We start from the raw sequence: 17203 nt of genomic DNA, 5'->3' as shown, positions 1-17203 counted from the left end.
GGAGGAAGCTGTTTTGTAACATCTAAATTGTCACTCATCATAAGAACAGTGTTGTGAAGAGAAAAAAAACAGTAATCCAACATCAACTTTCTATCTTTTTCCATGATGGATGCGTTTGAGAACTCCATAAATTAAAAAGAAAGACATTTTTAGTGTGTGTGTGTGTGTGTGTGTGTGTGTGTGTGCGCGTGCGTTAAACTCCCATTTCCAAGGTCAAGAATGAACTTTCACACTCATATTCTTTGTGGCTTTAAGTGAACAAAATACTTTTTATTGTTAAATGTTCACAACAAACCAAATTGAAAACAAGTTAAACCATTGGCAATGTGTCTTTATTCCTATGAAAACATGTAGTGATGTATGTACAAATGACTAACAATAAGCAAAACTGTTTAACATCAGTTTTCAGGTCAAACAGTCAAATCTAGGTTAACACAAATGTTAACTTGATCTACATTATTCTGAATAAAACAAAAGGCAAATAATAAAAGGATAAATAAAAATACTTCATGTTTTATTTCACAGAAGTGTGCCTCTCATTTTATGAATGCAACGTCGGGGATCTTTCCTTCCGCCTGAAACGAAAGGGGAAAAAAAGCATTTTAGTGCCTTTCAATAATAATGATGATAGATACCAATCTTTAAACTAACTCATCATTTAAGTAAATGTCACCTTTAACTTATTGAAGATTCCGGCTGCTGTGTTGAAGTCCCACTCATTGTCTTGCAAACACCTAGATGAAGAGTAAGTGTTGAGACATTTTAAATGAAGTCATAAAAATATAGAAATAAACTTGCATTATAAAAGTCCACAAAACATTAAAACACTCACTTCTGGGACCATTCCAGGTTCATGCCAGACTTCAGTGAGAAGGTTGTAAGCATCTCCTGCTGTGATGCAGTGAGGGTGGGGACGGGGCTAGAAGATGGAGTTGGGGCGGGAGCCACAAAGGCTCGGCGGATCTCCTCTGTTGTGGCCATCCGGATGAAAAGCTGGTCATTGACTATGCACAAACTGTCAGAGAAGGAACAGAGTCAACAGACCGTGAGATTTTGACTGCTGTGCGTCTTCTTCCTTCTGGCTTGTTGGTAAAGTTTCCTGTTTTTCATGTTCACGTAGAACTGAAACAATATATCTGCAATAAATCTTACTTTCCTACCTAATATATTGCTGTAGTTTTTACTAATGTGTGTAATAAACCTGCAATCGAGTGCATTTGGCCTGTGTGTAGTTTGGCCTGTGATATTGGACTAGCACAGATGCATCAGTATCAGTGTATGTTGTCTGAGATTTGCAGATATTTTTAGTTATACAAGCAGCATTTATATACTTTTTCTTAATGTATAATTATTCAATTCTCAGTGAAGTTTACTGTTTCAGTGCACTGATGTTATTTATTGTTTAATTATAAAAACTATCATGTTCCATTACATACCTTTGTAACAAGTGTTTCATAATCACATTTGAGGGATTGTGGCAAAAATATAAATATTTTTATGCATGTATATATTCTATAAATATAAGATTATTGGCCCTTATTTTGATATTGGGTCCCCAATATCAGTATTGGCTCCAAAAGTTTATGTCCGACCCTACCTGTCAGTCAAGTGAATTATGAATATAATTCACTTTAATCATTATTCTTATTGCGAGGTCTTCAGTTTAGAAAGCCATAAGGAAACTGAATTTAAGACAAAGTTGAAAACATTATAGAAAGTCACCATATTGAATTATAGATCCTAGCAATTAAGAAACGATGAATCTGGGGCATCAGATGGCCTACATACCTCTAACCGTAAGGTCACCATTCAGATCTAGGAGGGGACCTTTATGTTACACCCTCTTTCTGCCTATTTTCTGTATATGCTTACATTGTAAACTGTTCAATAAATAAGGTCAAATATCAAAAATGGTCAATCTCAATGATATAAAGTCCAGTTCCTTTCCCTGATGAGCAGCAGTTGTTACCAAGTATTGTGAAACAGACATTGCAACAGGGAATATATGAGTGATCTCATTGGACTTACCCAGAATTCCCTGCAGGGACTGTGATAAAAACTCGAGAGAAGGCCATGGTAGAGTCTCGGGATTTACCGTCAACAGCAACTGAAAAACAAACAAATTAGCAACAAAGTCAACACTGATCCTCTGGCAGTGGATGAGAATCACATCTGAATCACGTTTACACAAAAACTAACTCACCTTCTTTGAAGACTCCGCTCACGGTGAATGATAATAGCGTGTTCTGCAAATGGAAAACATTTTGCAGAATGAAAACAGAGAAGTGATTTAAAGCAGTGATTGGCAAAGACTGAAGAGAACAAATGTGAACTCACTGTGTAGGTGTTCACATCAACGTTGAAAGAGGCGATGTCATGCTGAGTTTTGGGCAGCTCGTTGAGGAAAGCCACCACGTTCAGTCGCGTGTGCTTCAGTAGTCTGAACCGTACCGCTGGAGGAGGAAATTTCAGAGAGGAAAACATCAACCATTAAGATCCTGTTTTCAGACCCCATGACAGGTCAACAGCTTATTAAGTAAACTTACTGGAGTCTTTAAGCCTCTTCAGGTTTCGACTGTCTTTGTGGTACTCTCCCAGACTGGACCTGAACACCAGAGAAAAGGGACAGATGTGATCACTGTGAATACAGTTCAAATTCTTAAATTGAAAGTGTAAAAGAATCAAATGATGGATGGAGCTATTGAAATAAATACACTTTAAAGAACAGCTCAAATTTCAAGTTATACATCTAGTGCAGACCCCTATTAACCAGTGACTAACCAGATAACATTGACATAAAACTCATCCTTCTCAGTGTTTTCAATGCGTTCAGTCACAGTAGCTCTCTATGGCATAACACACTCGGTTTTAAGGTACTAGACTAGCTCTAACCCACACCAAGCTACAGTTTTTAACATTACACTAGCAGCGAGATTAGCATAGTGTGTTTGCCAATTAACCCATAGACTGACGTGTGTAACTGGTCAAAAATGTTCTCAGATTAACAGTTTATGGTTGACACCCATAGTATACATGCACATGTGTGTCTGTGTGTTCTTACCTGGAGGGGTTTTGTGTGGAGTAAGGTGTTGTGAGGGATAACGAGGCTCCATCATGGTAAGCATCCAGGAGAGGCTGTCTGTCCCCTGAGTCGTATATATTGTAGTACCTGCAACACAGTCACGTGTAACATGAGTTAGTGTTCCCGTACTGAAACCTTTTTGACCCTTTGATTGTCTCTTGCCCACGAAACCTTTTCTGGAAATGTACATGTTGTATAAAATGTAATACTGGAAGTACTACAAGTCACTAGCAGGGTCACATTAGCAGTGAGTTAAACCTGAACAAGAGCACTGATCTACTCACTGTTAAGAGAAGAATTTTAAAAAAGTAGAAACTCACTCTTGCAGAAATCGAAGGATGTGAGCCTTAATTTCATCAGAGCCAAAACAGCTTCCCTGGACGGTCAAATGAAAATATATCAGTCAGGTACAGAAGTTACCACATGGAGCATTTAAACTGAATGTCAAGTACACCAGAGGACAAATCAATATGTCAGTTTGAGTACATCATGTACAATTCAGTCACATGAGATAAAACAAGTAACCTTGCAGGGGGGGATGGTGGTGGGCGTCTCCACATCGAATCCAATGGGTGGGGGAAGGTCATAACCATCCTAAAAAAGCCACGCAAAGAGGAAGACACGAGAGAAAAATGAGCACTGCTGAACCGCTCTACCACTTTGTACACTGTGTGTGCACTCTCAAATTTGAAGTTTATGGATTTGGTTAACTTTAAAACATTACAGTTAATGTATAGTAGGAAAATGTCGATTCATCAATGAATTACAATGTATTTTTTCCCTGATTCAATATCAATTCAGTAAATCCTCTGAATCCATTTAAGCCCCTGGCCAGTGGGGGCGCAGTGAGCAACACCTTATTGTGATTTGCGTTGTACGGACGGAGGCCGCACTCGCCCAAACAATGACAACATGGCAACCGAAGCAGGTAGCAGCAGTGTAAAACCAGCGCCTTTAACTTTAAAAGCAGATGTTTGGAGTCTGCTTTTAAAATCATGAATTATTTGTGTATTTCTACTTATTACTGAATCGATATCGAAACATTTAAATCAATATTAAATCGAATCGATATTGAATTGTGACCTAAAGAATCGAAATCAAATCGAATCCTGAGGTTCTTAACAATACCAAGCCATAATGTATAGAGCACATTGTAAAACACTTCCAGACTGTATGCAAGGATTATTCACAAAGAGGACAAGCACTTATCCACTGAGGGGAAATTTCATTTTTGAAAGGAAATGGGAAAGAACTAATATGAAAAGTAGATGTTTGTCAGTGTATGGAGTGAAGTTATGGAATGATTGTGACATTGAATTGAAAGTAAAAATATGGGTTCATTTAAGAAATTATTTGAAATCCAAACATTAGAAAGTTATGTAAGAAGTGAATATGAGGATTTGTGAATTGTTGAAATCAGGTATCTGGATATTTATGCTTTTAGTTTATGAGAACTTAAACTGCTACTGACGTAAGTTTTGTTTGAAGAAACTGAATTCATGTTTTTAAAAAAGGGTAGACACATAAGCTTAGGCTTCAGTCTATACCTTCTTTTCGGTCAAAGGAAATAAAAGACTAAAAGAGAAAGAATAAATAATTTGTAAGAGAAACATATAGGGATGAGGAAAGAATGATGACATATTAATTGTTTTGTTTATATATCTTATCACATTTTCTTTTATCTTTGTTTGCATGAACATCTGTACAAGAAATTATTCATGGTAATGATTGTGAATTTATGTTGACTAAATAGATTAAAAAGATTGAAAGCCAAAGTTTTGCCATTTGTGTTCAATGTGGTTTGAATGCAACCAATGTAAAAGCATGCCTAATGTAGAGGAGGAGGATGGTGTGGAAATAAATGTGTGGACTTGCCAGTTTGAGAAGACGGGGAAACCTCTGCCGCACAGCACTGGTCAGGTCCAGGAACAGGAACAAAAAACAAACAAAAAAGCAAAACAAAACAAAAAATAAAGAGCAACAAAGTTATCATCAAAAAATGACCCACAAGCACATAAATGATGCTCATTACTGCAGATACCACTCTCGGTCACACCTGCTGATCCACTTTATGTCACTGTTCAGCTGATGTCATTTTAGAGACATTTGGGAGAATGCAATCATTTACACATTTCTGGAAAAAAATCAGCAGAACTAAAATGCACAGGATGTAATATTCTTTGTAAGAAAAGTAGAATCCATAAATGGACTAACATAAACACTCTTTTCCTTCCTTTAGTTTCATGCTTTCTCCCGCCCAAAAGTGTACTTACCAGCAGGTATACTCACCCTCTCCCCCACTATGGAGATATACACAGATCTGACATGGGGAAGCAACACAAACATACTTTTCTAGAAGCACGCACACTCACAATCATGCGGACACCTGCAGTCTACGAGACTGCACAGGAAACCAGCCGATGCATCCATTCTTAAATCAGTAAAAAAAAAAATCCTGGGAGAGAGGTGGTTACCGCCAGTCTCGTGTTAACTTCCCCCTAAACTCTGGCCAAGATATTGGAGAACAGATGAGTCTGCACCTCCAAAAAACAAAACAGGGGCTGGGTAGGTATACTTAAAAAAAAATTCACATAGAAATGTGTCTAGAAAAAGTCAATTAGTTTCAGAGGAAGTGCCACTCACTACTCATGTGTGCAAATTTGTTGGTGCCTCAGTCCACGATTATCAGCAAAGGAAGAAAACCTGAGAATAGAGCTGAACAGAAAGGACAGCGGGTCTCAGAGTGAGCTGGACCCAGCTCTCACCACGCATCCTAGAGCTTTCCCCAGCTGCACAAGCACAGCAGCATTTTTATTCCTTGGCTTTCAACCGTGTTTTAGTGTTTTATGGTTTGTTTTTTTTGTTATTGTTTTTTTGTTTTTAATTTGTTTTAAAAACAATAAACAATTATTTTAGTATTTATTTCCTGTTAATTGTTTCTGTTTCTGTGTTGTTTTATCTATTTATGTACAGCACTTTGTTTCAGCTGTGGTTGTTTTAAAGTGATATATAAATAAAGTTGAAGTTGAAGCAACATGTGTTCAGTTATATAACTGCCACCACCAACTCTGAGGTGAGTCTTCCTGCACTAGCAGTAACAGCACTCCTTGGTTGAAACCCTTTACTTGTTTAATTTGAGTTGAAGCCTCTGGTTACAGAGGGAGATCATGAAACATTTAACTAAAATGATTATTATTTTTTCCTTCCCTGCCCTCTGTGCTTAATATTTGAGCTGATTGTTGTACTGATCACAGCCATCAGCAAATGGGAAGAGGAAGTGTTCTCACTTTTTTTTCTCATTGGCTTATTTCAGGCAAAACTGAACTTCAATTTCCAGTTCAGGAAAATATTTCCTTCAGAGGTTAGTTACGGGTGTTTGCCAAACTCTTTCCACTGAACAGTCGGGGCCCGTTTAGGCTGAGGAGGACCAACTGAGTGGAAGAGTAGAGACAGACTGTTTTTTCCTTTTCTTTGGCTCATCATTGGTCATTGATAATGACACACATCCCCCTGCGCCTCAGCCCAGCTGCTTCTCCTGTGTAGTCCCGCCTTCTCCATTTCCTCTCGTTGCGTTCTCAGTGAGGCAGGGACTAAGGCTGAGTAATCGTGACTGTGCCTGCCTTAGGTTGTCCCGAGGTTTCGAGGTGGGATCTTACCCGTCATGGGCTATCCAGCCTTCCATACTCGCCTGACATAGGCTGCAGAGTGGGCAAGTTCTATGAGGGGAGGGGGAAATCACTGGCTGTGGATTTTCTTTGTTTTATCCAAACATTTGTCTAGATAACCGAGTTGCCTTCTCTCCAATAAACAACCTACACTGTTGCACAGTACTGCTCAAGAGATGTCCTTGACATATTTTGATAGAAGTACACATCAATTTGTCTTAGAGGACTGTCATGCTGAACATACTCCTAAGAATTACCCAGTCTACCCTTGAAGTTATATATCATCAACAGAGTGATGGTGTTTACTGCAGTTCATGAGATAACTAACCAGGATGTCACCAGGGGAGTGCTGGGTACAGCGTCACTGAGAACCTCAAAGCAGACGTAGGATTGAAAGGGTGTTGTCACAGAGAAGCTGAATAACTAGCAGAGAGAAGATGGCTGTTCAAACTGTGGAGTTAAGGCAAGCTGATAAGAAAACAATATGGAGCTGCATCATTTTAAGATGTCCTCTTAGCAACTTTTGGAAGTAAGAAATGTTTTGTAATTTGCAGCGTGAAACGGAAATGTTAATCATTAGGTAGGAAGAAACACCCTGTGTAAAATTAAACCAAAAAAAAAAAAAAAAACAAACAAGAAGAATCACTTAACATAAACACTGAAATGAATTACTGTGGTTCTTTTCTCCCTCTTTTAGCTCACACATTAATAAACACACACACACACACACACAAACAAGGAACTGGTGTCAGCTGGCTCTGTTCAATCCAAAAGTTCATCCTTGACTGCTGGAGAAATGGTTTCAGTTACAGTACAGAAATCCTAACACAAAACACAAAGGCGTGCTTCATCTTCTTTTGTAGCACACTGCTACTCTTGTCATACAGGCTAGACTCCTGGACACACCCTTCACACACACAGTCACATCACAGTGTCCCCTCCATAAAAACTTCACCTCTCACCCCCCAGAATCGCTGACTGACCTGATGTATGAGGCCTGATCTTTGAAGAAGTCACACAGAGGGTTCCTGATCAGCCACAGCTCCACCAGCTTCAGGCCTTTCACCTTGTCCAGCTCCCGGTCTGTCTTCAGCTGGACAATCACATGGAAACAATGAAATATAACTTTTATATTTCAAAAAGCCCAAAAAGTTAAAGGTCTGAAAAAAATCAACTGAGCATCCACTCTCACCTCATTATGGGAAAGGTTGAGAGTCTTCAGATTAGGCACCTTGGTAACTAATTCAGTGAGTTCATCCAGTTTGTGAATACGATTATTACTCAGGTTCAAGCTCGCCAGCTGGTAAGAGGAGAAGAGGGCACCAATATAAGCACATTCAGTTTGACTAACCACTTTGTTGGCTAGTAGGATGGATGTGTGTTAACATTATGTCAACAGAAAATCGTTTATGGCATGCTGAATACCACATTATCAAGTTCTTTCAGGAAACAAGGAGAAAAGGATGCAAGAAAAATGTGTGTCATTCTCACCTCTGGAATGTTTTCTTCAATTATCTTTATGACAGCTTCCATATTTGTCTTCCTATTCAGGATGACTTCAATGTTCTGGGACGCCAGGTCTGTCACATAAAATAAAATTAGCAACCAAAATACTAAAATATTGAAATTTGTGTTCTTTTCAATACATACAATTGATATGTGAAAGGGATGGGAGCGCAATTACCTGGGTCTGTGCGAATGTTGTTCAAGTCCAGTGCTTGCTGGGAGCCATCAAAACGTTTTGCCATGCATTGCTGTGAAAGATTAACGACAGCCAACATGAGAGGCCTCATTAGGGCAGATTATTGTGATGGGGTTTGAATGAGAGTTGTGGCTTTAAAATAGTCTCCAAAAGACCCCAAAATTGTGTCCTTTAGCAAATATTGCCATCAAACTTGATTATTCAGACCATACCATTTTATTTCAGGAACTAATTTCCACTTCTGTCAAATTCAAGACAAAGCCAACCCCGGTTAGTGCAGTGCATGAAATTAACTGATGGAGCTTACTGCAAAAATCGTCCATTACTCAATCAGCATATTTTTCTTATTAATATTGTGACATACTTAATAGTTCAAAGGGTCAAAAATGTATTTTTGAGGGCCATTCAGATCCTTCCCATAGTTTACTACTTCCTCTAGCTCACCTTCAGATGCTCCAAATGTTCAGGCTTCAGGTCATGGAGGAGGAAGGATGGTGGAGCGCTGGGGTTGACGTGCACTTCCACCTTCAGGAAACAAACATCAGGTAACATGAGAGATTAGTAAATAACTGATTAGTGTGAATCGTGGTAAACACAATATAGAATGGTTGGTAAGTGACAGTTAATTTGAAGTGAATAGCATGAGAATTTAATTACAGCATAGAAGGGTGTAGCATGTTACAATGATCTGATGATACATGTAAGAGGACAGATCATTTGGGATGTCAGACTTTTGCCAGACAATTTTCTGCACCAGTGAGAGCAAGATTTGCAGGATTACTGCAACGTACCTTGTAACCCTCTGTGTCTGTGATCTTGTGAGAGCATTTGTGCAAAGCATTGGCAGCAGAGGAATCATTCACATAGAAATGGGCCCTGTTGTGGTCAACATGGTACTGGACAGATGGGGGAGAGACAAAGACACAATGAACAGTCATCTACAGTGTAAGGATATTGTCTACACCCTAGTTCATCAAAAAAACAACCAGTCAAAAAGCAAACTATCCCTTTATGGCTTTTCTAAATCTATTCTATTATTAGTAATCATTTATATAAATCAGACTGAACCGTACCTGTTCAGGTGTGTATGGTACTGTACAGATGTTCTGAAGAGCTGGCAATAACCATTTCTTGTCATATTTCTTTCCGTGTGGTATCTGTTAAAAGGACATGAAGGGAAAATATAATCAACCAGATGGAAGGTATAATTATGGATGTCCTGTAGTGACTGATGTAATACGCACCGTCACTTTGTACCAGCCTGATCGGTTTTTCCCTCCTCCTCCACCTCCTCTGAAGCCTCCTCCGCCTCCTCTGCCACCTCCTCCCCCTTTGCCTTGTCGCCTGTCTCTGTCAAACCGTCCATCTCCTTTGCGAAAGGGCCTGACATAGGGGTTGCTGAAAAAGACAAGACAGGGATATAAATATTCCATCCTTTTACACATTTCTAACACAGGAATATTTCTAGGAACCCTTTCTCTGTTTTGACCTTTTGGCACAAGGATTATAAAGGACAGAGCTTCCTGTGGTGTTTCTGAATTTTCAAAGTAGCCAGTAACCATCCTTAAGGTGCTAAACACATTTTGAATGCACTTCTCACCTCATAAAACATCAAAGAAAATACGCTTTCCTCCTCTTTAATGACTGCCTTGTTACTTTTTATGGTGCATTACCAACACCAATTGTTGCTCGGCTGTAGTCGAAATGTATATCATGTTACCCAGTGGGTCTTTTTATGCATGTGAAATAAGTCAACTGTAAGTTACAAATATGAACGCATTTAGATTAAAGTGATTCATTTTACTGTAAAGTTATTATTCTTGCACTTCTGTCAAGATATTTGATATTTCTTTAAGCCCTATTGGTGCCTGTTTTGGGGCTTGTAAATTAATCCCCCTCTAACAAATATCTGATGAGTTAAATTATAAATAACCCACAAGGATTAAAGCAAGAGGAGAATTGTGAGCCTGAAAGTTGTCCAGGAGGACATGTGTACAACAGTGGCGGCTGCTGGTGTTTTAAACAGGGGAGCTCACTTGACATCTTCATCATAAAACTTGTCATATCGAAGCGAGGCAGTTACAAATAAAATGAGTGTTTAATTGAGGCTGTTGTATGCTTCATTTGACGAGTTTGTCGCATTATCCAATGAGCGTCTTATCCTGGCTTGTCCCACCCTGGCCCAAAACAGCTGTTGGGAGAAGCCTCATTGAACACAGTTGAAGCTCTGAGTCTGCAGTGGACTGCCCGTGTGTGATAGAGAAATCACGTCGGAAAATAACAGTGCCGGCAATAAACAGCTGGTTACAGGATGACATAGTTGTCGAATGCATTCAAGTGCAAATTTGATATGATATAAATTATAATTTTATTGTGAATTTAATATGACAGTTGTGACAATTTATTTGATGAAATTTTAGGGGAAGGTTGTTGTCTCAGAGCAATCGCCCCTGGTGTACAATGTCCTGAATTAAACATTATATGAATTTAAAACTGATCTCTGCCTCAAACAGGCATGGTGCTTGGGAACGTGAACCTTTCAAACCAACACTGACCCAATAGCCACACTCACAATCTGTGCTGGGAGTTGCTGTCCTGAGAGTTGTCACTCATGGTTACGTCTCCATCGGGATCATCAAGCCTAGACCTTGGTCCAGGACCTCCAAACCCTCCTGAGTGGTTTCCCCGTTGACGATCCCTGCGGGACCTGTCAAATGACCGACCCTTGTGGGATCCTCTGCCTTTGCGGCTGCGAAACTGTGGTGCGGTTCTATCATCGTGCTCTGATAGAGAACATACATCAAGTTATTTCATTTACTCATATCACATCACATGCATACAAGATCAAACAAAAAGCACTAAGTCCAAATAAAAGTGGACAATACAAAGTATGAACTTTACTCGGAAATGTACTATGAGATAATGGCAAAATGGAGCCAAAATTATGCATTTTTATTGCTTGCAGTGTAGTTTGGGGGAACACAAATCATAAAACACTGCTGTCTGGGAGAAAAAGTAATCTTGATCATATGAACACTCAAGGCCTACACACAACACGACCTATGCATTTATATATACTGTCTGAACTCTAAAGCACACTCTTTGTTAATCAAATACCAATAAATACTGGTAATAACAACAACATAACGTTTATGGAGAAATACTAATGTTTACTAAAGTAAGATGATTAGATCTCCACGGTGCCCCATAGACATGATTTTACCTCCTGGGACCATGAAGCCAGTGCTCCTGACCTCTCTCCTCACCAAAAACTCCCCACGGTCTGAAAATTAACGGCACAAATAGCAAGCTGTAAGATTAAAGTTATGGTGAAGCTGATTCCTTACCGTTGTAGTAATGCCCGCCATCCGCCATATTTCTGCGATAGTGTTAGATTAAAAAAACACAACACTGGATGAAAAAAATAATATCTGAAGGAACCGTCGTCTCTCTCTCACGAAACACAAAGACTAGGCTGGGGGAGAAACATCCTAAGTTTGTTGGACACAAAGGCGAGCGACGACACAGGGGCTGCTCTTTGGCCAGCTGCTAAGGTTAGCTTAGCTTAGCCTTCCTGCTCGCTGCGTGTTGACGAGAAGACGACGGAACTACTAGGCTTACGCACATTCCTCTTCCGGGGGACGTAACCGACGCGGTTCAATCCAAGTGTAAACTACAAGGAACTGCCAATAAAGTTGAGCACATTTCCTCTAAAGTCATTCGTAAAGTCTCTCCAGCTTTATTAAAAAACACACACACACACACATGAATATATATATATATATATATATATATATATATATATATATATATATATACAGAGAGAGAGAGAGAGAGAGAGAGAGAGAGAGAGAGAGAGAGAGAGATCCCCTCCAGCCATGTTTTAAGATATATAGGTATATGTCATTTTAAATACTTTAACAATATAAATTATGTACATTCAAATTAGACTCAAACACTTTTCTTTAACCTGGAAATTTGATGACTTATCCTAATGTGACACAGAATACACAAAAATGTAAATATTTCAACTTAACACATTTTTGTAGAGTATCTACAAACGTCACCATTGCAAAAATAATGTTGCATTCACATTTCATATATTTAAAGTTATGTTCTCCTGTATTTTATGTAAAACACACACACACACACACTATATATATGTATATATATATATATATATATATATATATATATATATATGTATGTATAAATAATGTGTGATTGTAAATGTTTCTTCTGCATAAACAAAAAGCCTAAAAACTAAATAATTAACTTTGTTCTCTGAAACCTTCGGATTAATAAATACTGTATCTGTGGCTAATGAGGTATTCATTAATGATTTGTTGTTCATAAATTTGATATAGAGACTAATTATGAGTGGATACTGTGCAGGGTCTGAATATCATCAGTAAGCTCTGGTGTATATACGAATAAGTAAACATGGTCTCCAGTGACTACAGTTAACCTTTGATTATGTTTAAATATTTGACATTTTAGCTGCAATCTCCATGAGGCCAAATCAGTGTGAGCAGGTAGTTTTTACCAGGGCTTTCAACTATAAAGCCTCATTACTTGACTCAAAGGTGTCCAAACGTGATGATAAAGAGCTAATATTAAACTTACTGTGATTCAACACGCGGGTCACCACGGCCAGGTTGGGGTAGCTGCCCCGGCAGAAAGGCAACCGTTCCATCCCGAAAACCTCTTCAGTCGGCCTCAGCCTTCGAGGAACTATTGCTGCTTACTGTGGCGCTAAAAATCCCCCCAAAAATAAGAGTTCCTGATGCTAAATTAGTTAGCCTCGCTGTTGAGACAAACTAGCTTTTTTCTGCTTCACCTTGGTTAGATGAGCGGTACGTTACGTCAGCTTAGCGAGCTGTTACGCTGGACCTAGTGACACAACCTGACAGTATTTCACAATTAACTGTTACTTGTCTTTTTTACCGTGATATTTGTTAAATTAAGACTGGAAACGGTGATTGTTCGTGCTGCTATCGGCTGATGTCGGTCGCGTTGTCCCGCTCAGCTTTCTGCAGCACGACGCCCCCTGCTGTCCGACCTGAAGTACTGCCTGTAGGCCGCAGTTTGAAAATATACAGCATGGCTCTGCTAGGTAGGAAGGAAGGTAAGTAAGTAGGATTGTAAGTAGGTAGGAAGGAAGGTGGGTAAGAAGGCAGGTGGGTAGGTAAGTGGGATTGTAAGTAGGTAGGTAGGTAGGTAGGTAGGAAGGAACATATAGGCAGGAAGGTAGGTAAGTAGGTAGGAAGGAAGGTAGGTAGGTAGGAAGGAAGGTAGGTAGATAGGAAGGTAGGTAAGTAAAGGAACGTATAGGCAGGAAGGTAGGTAGGTGGGAAGGTGGATAGGAAGGAAGGTTGTGGAAAGTAGGAAGGAAGGTAGGTAGATAGGAAGGAAGGTTGCGCAAGGTAGGTAGGTATGTAGGTTGGAAGGTAAGTAGGTAGGTAAGTAGGTAGTAGGTAGGTGGGAAGGTGGATAGGTAGGAAGGAAGGTTGTGGAAGGTATGTAGGTTGGAAAGTACATAGGTAGGAAGGAAGGTAAGTAGGTATGAAGGAAGGTAAGTAGGTAGGAAGGAAGGTTGTGGAAGGTAGGTCGTATGTAGGTTGGAAGGTAAGTAGGTAGGTAGGTAGGAAGGAAGGAAGGTAAGTAGGTCGGTAGGAAGATAGGTGCCACCTGCAGCCTTTCTCTTTGAAAGACAGGCTACACATGACCCAGCTACTTTTCCCTAACACAGACAGGATTTGCTGTAAAGATTTGTATTAATATTTATTGGGATCTTGCCTGTTTGCCGGTGATTTTATTTTTTTATCATTCTAAATATGAAAAGAAAATCATCAAACCATTTTAAGTTCTGCTCATTCCTTTTTGACGGCAAAAAAGAAAAACAGCTCATATTTCAATTTAATCTGTTGTATTTTAAAACGAAAATCAAATAACCACTCTTTTTTTGTTTTTCAATACACGTTCCTAGAAAATCGAATGACCAAAAGATACATTGACCACCTATAAACACTTACATACTTTCAAAAGTATAGGCCGACATAAAGATGGCTAATAAACTTAGTTGAGTTGACTTGCCCTGCTAAAAGTTATCCAATTCCTAAACAATTATTTGTCTTTTTTTGTAGGATTGACTGATCTTGACAGTGCTGCACAGCCCATGCTGTCATGATGTACATGTTGTTTGATGATGTGACATGACATCACTAATCCCAAAGAAAGTGAGCATGGATGGCTTCTAAGAAAATGATTTGTGATGTAGATATACTGTATGAAGACTGAGCACGTGTGATATCATATTGCTTGGACAGTGTTTGTATCATTTATCTAGTACAGCCTGTAAGACCAAGAAAAGACAACATTAAACAAAAACATTTTTTAATCCTTGTTAATAATACAACATAATCACTTATCAATATCTTCATTTGTATTTTAAAGACTCCTTTATTTGCATGTTTAGTCTTTTTAAGACAGACTGACTTATTACAGGAAGAGTGTTCAGTTGTATAAACTGTTTGTGCGTGTTAATATGTATGATTCACAGTGAATTTCTTCACTATGAATACAATGAGCTTAGTTTGAGTTGTAACAAGTGAGACTTTTGCAGTCACACACACACACACACACGCACACACACACACACAAAACTCATCGGCCTTGTCAGTGAGGATGATCATACACATTTTGTTTTCAACAGATGATAAAAAAGGAGGAAAAAATCTCCTACAATTTAAGAGTCTGTCTTTGTTACAAAACAATACAAAACAACAAAATGCCAGGAAAATGACCTCTATTGCCCCCATAGTAGAGTAAACATGGTAAAAGTCGCTCTGAGGTGCCCACACAAAGGAGAAAGCATATCAAAGTGTTGTAGATGCTGTCTCCGTTATGGGTAAATCAGGATATATGGGTTAAGTCAGGCCTCTGCATGTGACAGTCTGGAATGATTGGTACCCTTTCAGTGGAAGAAAATGTGTAACAGTGCCTTGTAAAGACTCCCCACAAGATGTAACACAGTGCCCTATGAGTTGCCGTTGTAATGGGGTGAGCTGGAGGTGCTTATATTGGTGCCCTTCCAGTGTAAAAAAGTGTAAAAGATATCATTTAAGGTTCCCCTAAGTCTAACATAATGCGCATAATTGTGCCCTTCCAATATGCTGTATGGGAAAGAAATATGGTGCTATACTACTGAAGAACCCGTGATACTTTTCCATACAAGATGCCTTTACAATGGAGTAAACTGACTGTTATGGTAAAAATTAATGTATACTTTATATAGGCTGACCATTAGGAAAATAAAGGAGCCGTAAAAGCATGTTATTGTTGTTGCTGACATTGTTTCATTCAACTGATTTTGGTACAGCATCACTCACTGGTTTGCTCATTCACACATTATTTAGATTGTTTGGGTCAGTACAGTCTGTTTGGGTCAGTACAGTCTGAGCTGTAACGTTGATCCTGCAATTAGTGAGGAAGGTCACATATCAAGGCTTTTTTGCAATTAAAACAAGTTCATAGATTAAATATTATTATATTATATTATTAGGGATACATTACTACTATGTAGACTGTATTTTCTAAGTTGCTTTTACATATATGTAACATGCTAAACAATGTGCCTGATGGATAGTAGCTAGGTAGATACTTAACCATCTGTATACTAAATATTTGCTACAAATTAGAAATCAACATTGTAGTGTAGAAAAATTTAAAAGGAAACCTGACTATTTTATTCTCAAAATTTGTTTACAACACTTGGATCACCTTGCACTTGTAGAGTGGGAGATTAGCATTGGGTTACCTCATGATTACAGAATGCCTGACAATTGAACACAATAAAAAATAATAATAATGTTAGGGAGGAGATGGGAGACAGCCCCTCAGAGAGCCTAAGCACTGTCATATGTACATGCCAGATGTACAAAAGCACAACAGCAATATCACATTTCTATTAATTTTAGCTGAACTGGACCTCTTCCTCCACCTGTAAAGACAAAACCCCTATATTTAAACCCTCTTCTGTCATCAACTCTTTCTCTGTTGTCTTTTCAGTGAAATGAGGCAACCTTTTAAAGCGTAACAGCAGCCATTTTGTCCACCTGATCCTGAATTTGAGTGTTGTTTAACTCCCCAGTCTTGTCCTGCTCAGAGTGGTTTTCCTGCTGCCAGGAGGCCACATTGATGGCTTGGCTAAGAGAAGTGATGAGGGAGGTCAGACCGATGAGGTAGCCGTCCTCTCTGCTCCCTTCAGCCCATGGGACATTGTGTCGGAGCTCTCTTGTGTCAGGCACCGGGTTTGTCTTTCCAAAGTCTATCATCCACACATTGGCCTTGCTGCTGTGGTCGTGGACGAAGAGAAGCGAGCTGCCAATCACCTGATCAGGTCAAACATAAATATAGATGTAGATTCATTATAAGAATATAGACTTGAGTCCAGAGACTTGAATATAAATTGTTGTTAATACATGAGCAGCTAATAGATCATAATTTTTGCCTCGGTCATGCTGTTGCTGCTATTTAATTATATCCTTATCCTTATTTTAAAGCAGGATTTTTACAAAGGGCAGATTTGTCTCTGTATGAAAACCAACCTCATGTGTTCTGAAAAATTGTGAATTCTTCAGTGCATTATTCAGGGCCAGGAGTCTGGAGTGGTACGCTTTCTGAGAGATGGAAATACAATTAAGGTTTAGCGGCAACAAGCAGTGTTAGGCAGAGTGAAACAATCCATGTGAT

At 39.0% G+C, this 17203-nt stretch overlaps 1 protein-coding gene across 1 annotated transcript; it reads right to left on the bottom strand.

The window, feature by feature from the left end:
* Positions 1-316: 316 nt before the first annotated feature.
* Positions 317-12018, bottom strand: nxf1a (nuclear RNA export factor 1a). The gene is made up of 21 exons (XM_053324012.1): positions 11797-12018; positions 11022-11232; positions 9694-9847; positions 9523-9606; positions 9241-9345; positions 8894-8974; positions 8432-8501; positions 8239-8327; positions 7940-8047; positions 7731-7840; positions 4958-4994; positions 3608-3676; positions 3403-3458; positions 3062-3169; positions 2547-2605; positions 2338-2453; positions 2204-2246; positions 2029-2107; positions 833-1015; positions 674-734; positions 317-575 (listed from the first exon to the last, which is right to left on the bottom strand). Exons 1-21 carry the CDS (start codon positions 11822-11824, stop codon positions 537-539), a joined length of 1890 nt encoding a protein of 629 aa, XP_053179987.1. The 5' UTR covers positions 11825-12018; the 3' UTR covers positions 317-536.
* Positions 12019-17203: the final 5185 nt, after the last annotated feature.

The sequence above is a fragment of the Scomber japonicus genome, chromosome 8, assembly GCF_027409825.1.
Source record: "Scomber japonicus isolate fScoJap1 chromosome 8, fScoJap1.pri, whole genome shotgun sequence".
NCBI classification, from domain to species: Eukaryota; Metazoa; Chordata; class Actinopteri; order Scombriformes; family Scombridae; genus Scomber; species Scomber japonicus.
This window is presented reverse-complemented; position numbering and strand designations above follow the sequence as displayed.